At 44.6% G+C, this 12,865-nt stretch overlaps 1 protein-coding gene across 1 annotated transcript in view; it reads left to right on the top strand.

Annotated features, from left to right (window-relative positions):
* Positions 1 to 12,865, top strand: part of LOC144821717 (uncharacterized) — a 714,421-nt gene that overhangs the window by 35,366 nt on the left and 666,190 nt on the right. Inside the window, exon 3 of the mRNA XM_078678931.1 lies at positions 174 to 290. Coding sequence (XP_078535057.1) covers positions 174 to 290 — 117 coding nt within the window. The remainder of the gene's footprint in view (positions 1 to 173; positions 291 to 12,865) is intronic.

Genomic DNA, 12,865 nt, shown 5'->3' with positions numbered 1-12,865 from the left:
CCCACGCATTGGAGAATGACATGCATTAATACTGTAGATGAACTAGAATAAGTTGCATAAACATCTCTATTTCGTATGGTGGTGGAATGATAATTAGTTTGGTGCTTTCTTGAATGGAATCTGTGAAGGACTAGTTCAACTGTGCATCACATTTTCATCTTCCCTTTACGTAGCATAGAAGCCTGGTTTTACAGACACCGCCCAGAAAGGTGCAAGAGATGTTTTTCTCACTGCAGATTTCCAACTCTCATAAATCACTGTCCAAGCTGTCTGACTTTAAAGAATCTGGGGTGAGTCGCGTTTTTAATAAAATGCTATAAAGGTTTCCTAAGTATTTGTGATGCCACTGAAAATGGACAGCTTGAGTGAATCTTTTAATTATCCAAACCTTCCTTGTTTTTACCATTGTAATATGCTCCTGCAAATGTCACATTTCTCTCTCTCTCTCTCTCGCTCTCTCTTTCTCTCTCTCTCGGTCACTCTCACATCCTCTCTCAACTTTTTGTTTAGTCCATTCTTCTGCTGATTGCTTTGCTTGTTGACTTGTTTGTGGCATGTACTTTACTGCATTGGAGAGCTAGGTAGATTGGAAACTTAAAGTGGAACTTTTTATTTTTATTGTTTTATTTAAAAAAGTACATATTGTTTTGAATGTATTTGTTGATTTTCAAGGCAAGTTCGTAGAAATGGTAAACTCTGGACAGCATCACGATTACAGCTGTTACAGAGATAGTATTGATTGATAACAGCAAAAAGGGGAGGTGTATAAATGTTCATTGTCCTCCATTGCCACGAGGTTTTTTGTTGTATCTTTGACATCTATATACCAACAAAGAGAGAGGTAGGGAGTATCTGAGGGACACCCTTATTCCCCGGTTATATTCGTTTAAACAAAAAAAGGATGTCATATGGTTTTTGGAAAAAAAGCACATGTGCGGAGCACCACATAGGAAACGGCCATATTCAGGACGTTTTTAGGAAAGCCCTCACTCACCACCTGGTGATGACATGCTTCATCATTGGGCTCCACTGAAGAGGCCGAGTGCCTCCTCAGTGTGCTTCGACGCCAGATCTACTGCGGAGCAGGTATTGTGAGTTGTTAGGCGTGCTTGTGAGAAAAGAAACTTAAGTGGTGAGGGGATTAAAAAATGTCTTTGGTGTATCAGAAAATAATTTATGAAGAGATCACTTGGGACATATTATTAAAAATAAGTGTAGGAAAATAGTCCACAGATTATTGGGTGGTTATTTCCTTAATCAGTCAACATGTTTCTGCCTTCGAAACGGTGTAGATTTACCAGGCTTTCTTCAGGACTGTATATTTAAAATGTACTAAACCCCGGCGGTATGGGCCCACCCTTACCTAAGGACGTGTACTTGTGAAAAATAATAATGGTGAAAAAGTGCGAAAAATAGGAAGAAAAAATAGCTTCCTATTAACTCCTGGTTTAGGAGGCTTCCTTCGTTACGGTTTCTGCACCTGTAAGGAAAGAAAGACACAGACACACATAGAGGACACGACAAACAATTAATGGGTTGTTTATGGTCACAGTGGTGCATCTTACGTGCTCCAAACGGTGTGAAAAAACAGTGAGTGGCGCCAATAACAATATGTTAGTCACGGTCTCTGCCCCTGGGTTTCTTTTAGCACTAGTCACTAGCGAAGTGCACAGTGCTATATGTGAGTTAAGTAATGGAGGGGAAAAAAGACAATAAAAAGGAGAAGAAAACTTCCCATAAGCAATCAATATGTAAAAATGACTAACGGATCGCTACACATAAAAATTAAAATTGTCTCACTTAAATGGCGTAACAGCGGTACACCATGGGTCACAGGAGGGGGGTGGTAGCGTATTTGGCACACCCTTGGGAAAGGAAATAACATACAGATCGTCAGAAATTAACAGAGAAAGTACTTATCTCCGTGGTTTAGCTGGAATCCAGGGCGTTGAAGATTGTGGTTATACTTACGCCCTCGACGCTAGGCACCCTCAGTCTACCTGCATCACCCTCAGACTGGACCCCGACGATAGTGTGTCGGTCGCCGTGAGTGATTAAAGTATGTTTGGTAGCGAGCTAGGAGTTCCGGGGGGAAGGACCCGCCCGAGTGCGAGGGAGGTGCTTAGTGTCAGAGGGCCAACAGGATCAGAGGCCCGGAAAAAAGGAACCAATTACAAGTTCCCGCGTTGGTGACCGGTGGATAGTCACGTGGACCGGGGAAAATCAGAAAGAGGCTTGGTTGGTTGCTAGGCAGCCAAGAGTTTGGTATAGACATAACGTCAAAGAGGAGGACGTAAGAGAGGCTTGGTCTGTTGTTAGGCAACCGTACGTATCTGATAGAACGGGAAAGTTCGTGAATAAAGCGCTGGGATTCTATTTCAACACTGAATTCCATGGGATATCATCGTTCAAACCCACTAAATGGGTCCCCAGACGATACACCCATCTTTGTTCCTTCTCGAAAAGGCGGTTGCTGATGTTGTTGCCTGCATTCACCTGTTCGATCACAGTCCACTGCATGTCATTTGTGGTGTGATTATGTTCGAGGAAGTGCCTGCTCATTTTAGTTGTTGTTTTCTTGCATCTTATGTTTGACCTATGCTCGCAGATCCTCTGCTTAATCTTTCTGGTTGTCATGCCTATGTAGCGTAGACTGCAAGTACAAGTTATCATATATATCAGGTTTTGAGAGTTACGGTTGGTGTGGCTCCTTTGGGTCCACTGTTTGTTAGGTTCCAATTATAGGGTCTTAGTATGGGTTGTGAGGTGGCAGACGCTGCAGTTTGAACAGGGGAAGTGACCTGTCACTTTTGGCATTCCCCAGATCTCAGTCACAGATCTGGTGGGTGTTTGGTTTGACTGTGGTCGTGTGTGAACCAGGGCATCTTTCAAACTACGTCCCTTTTTGAAGGAAAACAAGGGCTTTTCCCAGGTTTTTTTTGTACTGGATATGATTTTCCAGTGTTTGTTAATCGATTTCTTTATTTTATTTGATAGAGTACTGTAAGTTGTGACACAGGTGAGTGGAATTGCAGTTGGAGGGTCAGTCTTATCCTCAAGCAGAGCATCCCGTGGTTGATTGCGTGCTCTTTTGTAGCCTTTGTTCAGTATCATTTGGGGGTAGCCTCTTGACTTAAGTTTCTGTGTTAAGTCTTCTGATTGTGACTTAAAATCTTGTAGATTGGTACAGTTCCGTCTGATTCGAAGATACTGACCATACGGGAGATTCTCTTTCAGTGGGCGAGGGTGGAAACTAGTGAATTCCAGTAAGTTATTTTTCACAGTGGGTTTGTGATAAGTTTTTGTTGATAAACTGGTTCCCGTAACGCTGATGGTCACATCCAGAAAAACAGACTAGTTTTTGCTGGTTGTGTGAGTAAATCTCAGATTAGGATCCAGAGTATTGATCCATGTGAAGAATGATAGTAATTGTTCATCATTGCCGGTCCAGATCACAAGGACGTCGTCAATATATCGTTTCCAAAGTTGGATGCAGGAGGTGTACGGGCCGTCAGGGCGAAGAATGTTTCTGGCCTCGAAGTCGGCGACATAGAGGCCTGCCACGCTTGGGGCAAATGTACTGCCCATCGACGTGCCTGTACACTGTAGATACAGTTGGCCCTTGTATGCAAAGAAATTTTCTTTGAGGGCTAAGGTGGCACAGTCAATGATGAATTCTTTGGGGGTCTGATGATTCCAGGTTATTGTGTCAAGAGCTGCACCCAGGACTCTGATGGTATCGTCCTGGGGAATACTGGTATATAGGCTTTCGATGTCCAGTGTTACAAGAGTTACAGTATTTTCTTCAAAATTATAATCTTTCAAAAGTTGCAAAAGGTCTTTGGTGTCCTTCAGGTATGTAGGGGTGTTCTGAACGATAGGTTTGAGATAGTGATCACAGAAACGGGAGAGTGGTTCCAGAATGGAACCTATGCCCGAAACGATAGGGCGTCCTGGTGGGGGCGACCGGTTCTTGTGTGTCTTCGGGAGGGTGTAGAAATAAGGAATTACATCGTCATTTGGTACTGAGGAAGTCAGCCTCATTTTTGGAGAGATATCCATCATCCAGCGCACTGCTGACACGGGTAGCGATCTTAGCTTTGAGTTCTTCAGTGGGGTCTTGTGTGAGAGGAAGGTAGTTCCGCCTATCCTCAAGTAAGGCCCGACATGCTTTGTCATAGTCCTCTGTGTTCTGTATTACCAAGCCACCGCCCTTGTCTGCCGGTTTTATGGTTATACTCTGATCTTTTTGTAGATTTTGTAATGCCTGGTACTCCGCAGTGCTAAAGTTGCCAAAGGTGGGAGAGTTAGTGCAGGTTTCAAGGTCCAGAAATACGGCTTGTTCAAAGGCAGTGATAGCTGCCGGTACTGTGTGAGGAGGGGGAGTAAATGTAGAGTCAAGTCTAAGTCCAGTGTCTCCCTTTCGGATAGCCTCATTTGGGTCTTCTTTGTTTTCAAAGAAAGCCTTTAGTTTAAGTTTCCTAAAAAAGGCAGCAAGTTCGCAATGGAGCTTAAATTTATCAGGACGGGATGCGGGTACAAAGCCTAGACCTCTTTCGAGGACCTTGGTTTCGATTATAGACAATACTTTGTCTGAAAGATTGGTAATCAGGCTTGGAGACCGCTCGTCCCTGGCTGTTGGGTCTTGCTGCGAGTGTGGTTGCCCACTGCATCGCTGTCTTCCCACGATACTTGGTTGAACCCTCTGCGCTTTCCTCGTCCCCTCCGGCCCCTCTCTAAAAAAGGCTGTTGGTATTGGTTCGGAAAGTTGGGTGGTGGTACAAAACCTGGATTCCAGCCCATCAGTGGGAATGGGGGTTGGAAGGGGAATGGGTTTCCCATTCCACCCATTTGAGGGGGTACAGGCCATCCATGTTGTGGATTATAGTAGCCGGACCTTCCTCTGTTGTTGCGGTTGTCTCTGTTTCCCCTTTTCCTTCCTTGTTTGAAGGATCCGTTACTCGACCCACTGCCATTGGATGAATCATCATCAGATTGGTCAGTGTTGCTAGGATTTCTTGACGGAGGGGAAAAGGTGTCTGACGAATATGGGTAGACTTTCTCAAATTCGAATTTCTTTAAGTCTTTTTGGAATTTTGTGAGTTTTGACTGCATCAGGTTATCCTTGTATTCATTTAGTTCTTTGTTGATTTCATCTAGCTTCTTTTTGTAGCCAGTGATAGTTGTCTTGATCTGTGATTCAGTTTCTTGTATTTCTATCTGGAGCGTTTCGGAGAGTCTCAGTGCTGTCTTGATTATTAGGACTAGCCAATCGCGTGTGCAATGCCACGCGATCATGGCCCAGTCCTTTCGGAATGTGGCATCGTTGAGGAAGATTCACGGGGCATTGGTGACAAGGAGCCCTTTAGGAGCGGTGTTTTTGAGCAGATATTGCTTCAGTATTGTCCCATGCAGAATGGTACGTATTCTGTCTCTTTTCAATTCTGAGAGTTTTTCCCATTCAGATGTGTGGGCTATTACCTGTGAGATAGCAGGATCAGCGAAAAGGTTGGAATCAGATAAGATGTCTGATACTTCTGATTCAGAGTACGTTAGTCCCAAGTTCGACATGGTGACCACAAAAAGGAGACAAGAATTTAAAAGAGTAGATCAGGTCCTACTCAATAAGAACAGCTCTCACAGCTCTGCGCTGATAAGTATATACCAACAAAGAGAGAGGTAAGGAGTATCTGAGGGACACCCTTATTCCCCGGTTATATTCGTTTAAACAAAAAAAGGATGTCATATGGTATTTGGAAAAAACACACATGTGTGGAGCACCACATAGGAAACGGCCATATTCAGGACGTTTTTAGGAAAGCCCTCACTCACCACCTGGTGATGACATGCTTCATCATTGGGCTCCACTGAAGAGGCCGAGTGCCTCCTCAGTGTGCTTCGACGCCAGATCTACTGCGGAGCAGGTATTGTGAGTTGTTAGGCGTGCTTGTGAGAAAAGAAACTTAAGTGGTGAGGGGATTAAAAAATGTCTTTGGTGTATCAGAAAATAATTTATTAAGAGATCACTTGGGACATATTATTAAAAATAAGTGTAGGAAAATAGTCCACAGATTAATTGGGTGGTTATTTCCTTAATCAGTCAACATGTTTCTGCCTTCGAAACGGTGTAGATTTACCAGGCTTTCTTCAGGACTGTATATTTAAAATGTACTAAACCCCGGCGGTATGGGCACGCTAAGGCCCACCCTTACCTAAGGACGTGTACTTGTGAAAAATAATAATGGTGAAAAAGTGCGAAAAATAGGAAGAAAAAATAGCTTCCTATTAACTCCTGGTTTAGGAGGCTTCCTTCGTTACGGTTTCTGCGCCTGTAAGGAAAGAAAGACACAGACACACATAGAGGACACGACAAACAATTAATGGGTTGTTTATGGTCACAGTGGTGCATCTTACGTGCTCCAAACGGTGTGAAAAAACAGTGAGTGGCGCCAATAACAATATGTTAGTCACCGTCTCTGCCCCTGGGTTTCTTTTAGCACTAGTCACTAGCGAAGTGCACAGTGCTATATGTGAGTTAAGTAATGGAGGGGAAAAAGACAATAAAAAGGAGAAGAAAACTTCCCATAAGCGATCAATATGTCAAAATGACTAACGGATCGCTACACATAAAAATTAAAATTGTCTCACTTAAATGGCGTAACAGCGGTACACCATGGGTCACAGGAGGGGGGTGGTAGCGTATTTGGCACACCCTTGGGAAAGGAAATAACATACAGATCGTCAGAAATTAACAGAGAAAGTACTTATCTCCGTGGTTTAGCTGGAATCCAGGGTGTTGAAGATTGTGGTTATACTTACGCCCTCGACGCTAGGCACCCTCAGTCTACCTGCATCACCCTCAGACTGGACCCCGACGATAGTGTGTCGGTCGCCGTGAGTGATTAAAGTATGTTTGGTAGCGAGCTAGGAGTTCCGGGGGGAAGGACCCTCCCGAGTGCGAGGGAGGTGCTTAGTGTCAGAGGGCCAACAGGATCAGAGGCCCGGAAAAAAGGAACCAATTACAAGTTCCCGCGTCGGTGACCGGTGGATAGTCACGTGGACCGGGGACAATCAGAAAGAGGCTTGGTTGGTTGCTAGGCAGCCAAGAGTTTGGTATAGACATAACGTCAAAGAGGAGGACGTAAGAGAGGCTTGGTCTGTTGTTATTCAACCGTACGTATCTGATAGAACGGGAAAGTTTGTGAATAAAGCGCTGGGATTCTATTTCAACACTGAATTCCATGGGATATCATCGTTCAAACCCACTAAATGGGTCCCCAGACGATACACCCATCTTTGTTCCTTCTCGAAAAGGCGGTTGCTGATGTTGTTGCCTGCATTCACCTGTTCGATCACAGTCCACTGCATGTCATTTGTGGTGTGATTATGTTCGAGGAAGTGCCTGCTCATTTTAGTTGTTGTTTTCTTGCATCTTATGTTTGACCTATGCTCGCAGATCCTCTGCTTAATCTTTCTGGTTGTCATGCCTATGTAGCGTAGACTGCAAGTACAAGTTATCATATATATCAGGTTTTGAGAGTTACAGTTGGTGTGGCTCCTTTGGGTCCACTGTTTGTTAGGTTCCAATGATAGGGTCTTAGTATGGGTTGTGAGGTGGCAGACGCTGCAGTTTGAGCAGGGGAAGTGACCTGTCACTTTTGGCATTCCCCAGATCTCAGTTACAGATCTGGTGGGTGTTTGGTTTGAATGTGGTCGTGTGTGAACCAGGGCATCTTTCAAACTACGTCCCTTTTTGAAGGAAAACAAGGGCTTTTCCCAGGTTTTTTTTTGTACTGGATATGATTTTCCAGTGTTTGTTAATCGATTTCTTTATTTTATTTGATAGAGTACTGTAAGTTGTGACACAGGTGAGTGGAATTGCAGTTGGAGGGTCAGTCTTATCCTCAAGCAGAGCATCCCGTGGTTGATTGCTTGCTCTTTTGTAGCCTTTGTTCAGTATCATTTGGGGGTAGCCTCTTGACTTAAGTTTCTGTGTTAAGTCTTCTGATTGTGACTTAAAATCTTGTAGATTGGTACAGTTCCGTCTGATTCGAAGATACTGACCATACGGGAGATTCTCTTTCAGTGGGCGAGGGTGGAAACTAGTGAATTCCAGTCAGTTATTTTTCGCAGTGGGTTTGTGATAAGTTTTTGTTGATAAACTGGTTCCCGTAACGCTGATGGTCACATCCAGAAAAACAGCCTCGTTTTTGCTGGTTGTGTGAGTAAATCTCAGATTAGGATCCAGAGTATTGATCCATGTGAAGAATGATAGTAATTGTTCATCATTGCCGGTCCAGATCACAAGGACGTCGTCAATATATCGTTTCCAAAGTTGGATGCAGGAGGTGTACGGGCCGTCAGGGCGAAGAATGTTTCTGGCCTCGAAGTCGGCGACATAGAGGCCTGCCACGCTTTGAGGTACTGGGTTTTTAAGAACCGGCACAGAACCGGTAACCCAGCGGTGTCAGGGAATCAACACCCAGAGACCTCGGGTTCTCCTGAGTCAGACCTACAGAAACTCAGAGTCTTCGAGGTGAAGTCAAAGATTAGTTTATTGGCTGCAACCAAGGTAACAGGGTCCTAGAAGTACAATACGGGTATATTCTCAGGAGACTGCACACTTTCACGAAGTCAGGCTTCTCTCTTTATACATGATTTTCAGCCTTGGGCAAAACATTCCTTGAATTCGTGGTATTTCATTTATAGTTACTGGTTACAAAAGAAAAGCAGAGTCATGATGACATGTACATATTTCATGTCGTGCTGCCCATAACAAATCATCCGGCAAGGCCCAACATTTCATCAGATATCGCTGGACCCCCAATAAAAACGGTCACCTCCCCATCATAAAGCAAGTAAAGAAAAGGAGTGGAGAAAAAGATGTGAGCGAGATATGGCAGGTGTGCGTGCTCAAATGGTTTTATGGCCGGTTGAGCCTAGATGCTATCTTGCTCGGCCACTGGAAGGGAACTGACCTAACGAGTTCGGCCTGGGGCAATGGTTCTAACTTGTACTGAGGTCAGGGAGAAGTCGATTAAGGAGTATGTGTCCTTGTGGAATCAAATTCAACTGGATTAAGGCCTATGTAAAGGGCAACATGTAAATGGGCAGAATGTAAATGACGATTTCGAGGTGGAATCGTCACTCGAATACGCCGAAAATACATGTACATGATGTACTCGTCATTCTCGGTCTTTTGATACCAAATTCGTCCTATTTCGACGAAGTTTTTATTCTCGAGTCCAGTACTATTATATGAATCCAGATTTTCAGAACCACAGACCCTCCTTTTGCCCTTACATAGGCAATTAATCTATCCTCATGTTAGTCTGAGTCCAGATCTATATTCCTAAAGTCATTGAGATGTTGCTGTAACATCATTCTAGTGCTTAGTTCATTTCTTGACACAGGCTTCCTTACACATGATGTAGCACAGTGGCCACATATTGCAGGAGCACACTGTATGCATAGACAGAACAGAAAAAGAATGGCTAAGACCATCCCAATGACCATCAGAATTTTCCATCCCCAGGCAGATATCAGTTCCCAGAACCATCCCATTAACGACCAATCTCCTTTATCCACATGAATAGATTCGGAAATCTTATGTAGTTTGGAGATGGCCCTGTACACTGTTGGAGCATTATCTGGGATGAAAATGCAACAACTGGACTGGATCAATTTGCATACTCCACCTCGGTCCGCAAGTATTACATCCAAAGCGACCCGGTTCTGAAGGGTCATAAGTCGATCCGACTGGAGCTCAGCAGTCAGGTTACTAAGGGCACCAGCAGTTTCAGTCACGGTGGATTCAACTACCCTTGTCAATTGCCTTATGTTCCTGCTGTTAGCCATGGCTCTCCAGAACGGCAGAAAACCCATTGCAAAGTCACCAAATTCTTGAGCTGCAGTGTCTTCTTTACTCAAAACACCTCTAACTACCCTTGTCCGATGGTAATCCGCCGCTGCTGTGTAGGTGGGAGGTAACAGGAATGAAACAAAACATGAGCCCGAGAAGTCAGGGGGCAACCATGTATAGGCTCTATCATGGCAGATGAAATAAGTACCCTTAGCGGCTAGAAACGCAGGGGAAGTCTGAGATCCAAAAACATACGTTTCTGTACAGACACTCTTCCCTAGCTGAGCTCTGGGATTCTTGCCAATACCTTGCAGACACAGGTGACCTTGATGGGGTACGATCCAGATAGGGGACTATCTCTTGGCTTGCTGTTTCTCACTTAATGTAGTGCCATATCCGGTCACGTTCCAACCTACATATGCAAGTATCTCATCATCCGGGGTATCTTCGTAAGAAGTTACTTCCTTGATCATGTCAACTATACCTTTGACTAGGGCGCTAGTCTTGAGGTTGTCTTTTACAGAACGTAGGGGTTGGATTTCTCGTGCATATATGAACATTGTCCTATATGCCCATACTGATCCATTGTGACTAAATGGCAGGACCAAATAGGGGATACCTTTGTCCGTTGTGTGAGGCATGAGACCACACACCCAACAGTTAGTTGTGTTCATTACAAGTTGGTGTTGGTGTAATAACTGAACGAAGGAGTTATTAATGAACTCTAATCTCCTATTTGATTCGTGGTCAGGCAGAGGGTGGAAAGAATGAGAGGAAACAGTAGGAGGAGGTATGGGTGATGTAGTGGGCTCAAATGTCACATGAAAAGAGAATAAAACATAGCTTATCAAAAAGACCATTACGCTGAATAGCATAAAAATACACACTATTATAAAACTTTTCTTCGTCATCGTGTTAAAAAGTCTCTGCTTAAAGTTCATTTGTTTGGCAGGCCTCTCCACATCAGGAAACTCCATCCTCTCTAAGGTGCTGCCCGCGGTGGTAGGTTGTCTCTGCTAAAGGATGCTTCCGTCAGTCCAGGGCAACTCCCTTGGACCAACCAGAACCAGCGACCTAACGTCGTCAGCTGCACCCAAAAGTCTTTAATCAACCGCGACCCTAGCAGCGGAACCCGGATGGCGGTTCGAAAAAACAAAAATAAGCAAGTTACCTAGATGGGAGATCTGCACTTTCAAAAATAGGATTTGGGGAAAAAACACATTTTTTATTAGTCCACAGGTTTTTCTCTCGGATCATAAAAGAAATCACTTTTACTTTAGTCTGTTTTTCTTGGTCGTAAATTGTAGCGTCTTTTCCCGGGTACTGTCTGGTCCAGGAATAGTAGCTCAGGTTCCACAGAGTTCAATTGTTCTGGTGGTGGCACAGTTTCTCGAAAAATGTTCTCGCTTTCACAGTCAGGGTTAGTTTCTTTTACACGTTCATCAGTTGTGCGCTCTGAGTCAGTGCCTCCTTTCTGGACCCATTGGTCATGTGGCAGAGGGAAGGGTATCTTCTTACAATGGATCCCGTGGACCCAATTTGCCTTCCCCTCCACCCTAACAGCCGACCTTGTAGACAGGAGGACGAGGTGAGGCCCGGTCCATCTGGGCTGGTCGTTTCTTGTTCTTTGAAAGTTGCGGACAAGCACCCAGGAACCGGGGTCAATGGAGTGACCCGGTGTCTCAGAGACCGGAGGCAAGGTGTTGTGGACCTGTTGATATAAAACACGCAATTTAGCCGTCAATTCATACAAATAGTCAAGCAAAATAGGGTGTTGCAGCTCGCTAAACTTCGTGGGCCTAGGCACTCCCCATATGTTGGCTGGACGACCAAAGATTATTTCATAGGGGCTGAGTTTCACTCGCAAATGCACAGTCATTCTGGTGGATAGGAGTGCTAAGGGTAGAGCGTCAGGCCATTTAAGACCTGTGCTCGCTTGGATTTTGGCCAATTTAAGTTTAAGCGTGCCATTGTAACATTCCACTAATCCAGCTGATTGGGGATGATTTGCAGCGTGGAACTTCTGCCTAATGCCTAGCCCTTCACACACTCTTTTCATCACACGACCCACAAATTCACTTCCGTTGTCAGACCAGACCATTCTAGGCATTCCAAACCTGGGGAAGAACTCTTTTACAAGGGCTTTCGCTGTGGACAAGGCAGTATTGTCTTTTAGGGGATAGGCTTCTACCCATTTTGAGAAGGCACAAACAACCACGAGCACGTATTTTAAGTTGTTGCACCTCTCCATGTGTATGAAATCTAGCTGCAAAACCTCGAACGGATACGTAGGAGGTGCAAAATGACCAGCTGGAGTTGGGGTTCCCCTACCAGGATTGTGTTTCAGACATACCATGCAATTCTTGACAACGTTCTCTGCACACTTGGGAATCCCTGAATTCTTCCATACTGGGGCCAACAACTCGCAAATCCCTTTTGCGCTGATATGGGCCATTCCATGAGCCATTGTAACCACTGCAGGCACATATGCATCGGGTAACAACCATCTCTGTTGCTCTGTCAATTCAATCCAACAACCATTTGCATCCATTCTCCCTGTACTTTCTCTCCACATGCTTAACTCTTTCTCCGTGGCCTCAGCTTGGATGGACTTCACACTTTCTATCGTGTCTTCACATATTCCAACATCACCAGTCCATCTTTCTGGGCTCGCAACATACATTCGGCTCATCACATTCTTTGCAGTTTCCTTAGCGGTTTCATCAGCAAATGCATTTCCACGACCAACATCATCAGTCACTTTCTTGTGAGCACTACATTTCACGATTGCTATTTGCAGGGGCAACGTCAGTGATTCAAGAAGCTCATTCACCAACTGACCATGCCGAATCTTAGCTCCATGCGAAGTCAGGAACCCACGTTCTCTCCACAATCGTCCAAAACTGTGAGCCACACCAAAAGCATACTGACTGTCAGTGTAGACAGTCACTCTCATTCCTCTAGACAACACACATGCTCTCGTAAGTGCTACGAGTTCTGCGG

This window comes from Lissotriton helveticus, chromosome 2_2 (genome assembly GCF_964261635.1).
Source record: "Lissotriton helveticus chromosome 2_2, aLisHel1.1, whole genome shotgun sequence".
Taxonomy (NCBI): domain Eukaryota; kingdom Metazoa; phylum Chordata; class Amphibia; order Caudata; family Salamandridae; genus Lissotriton; species Lissotriton helveticus.
The sequence above is the reverse complement of the archived record's forward strand: the minus strand, read 5'-3'. Positions and strand labels throughout refer to the sequence as shown.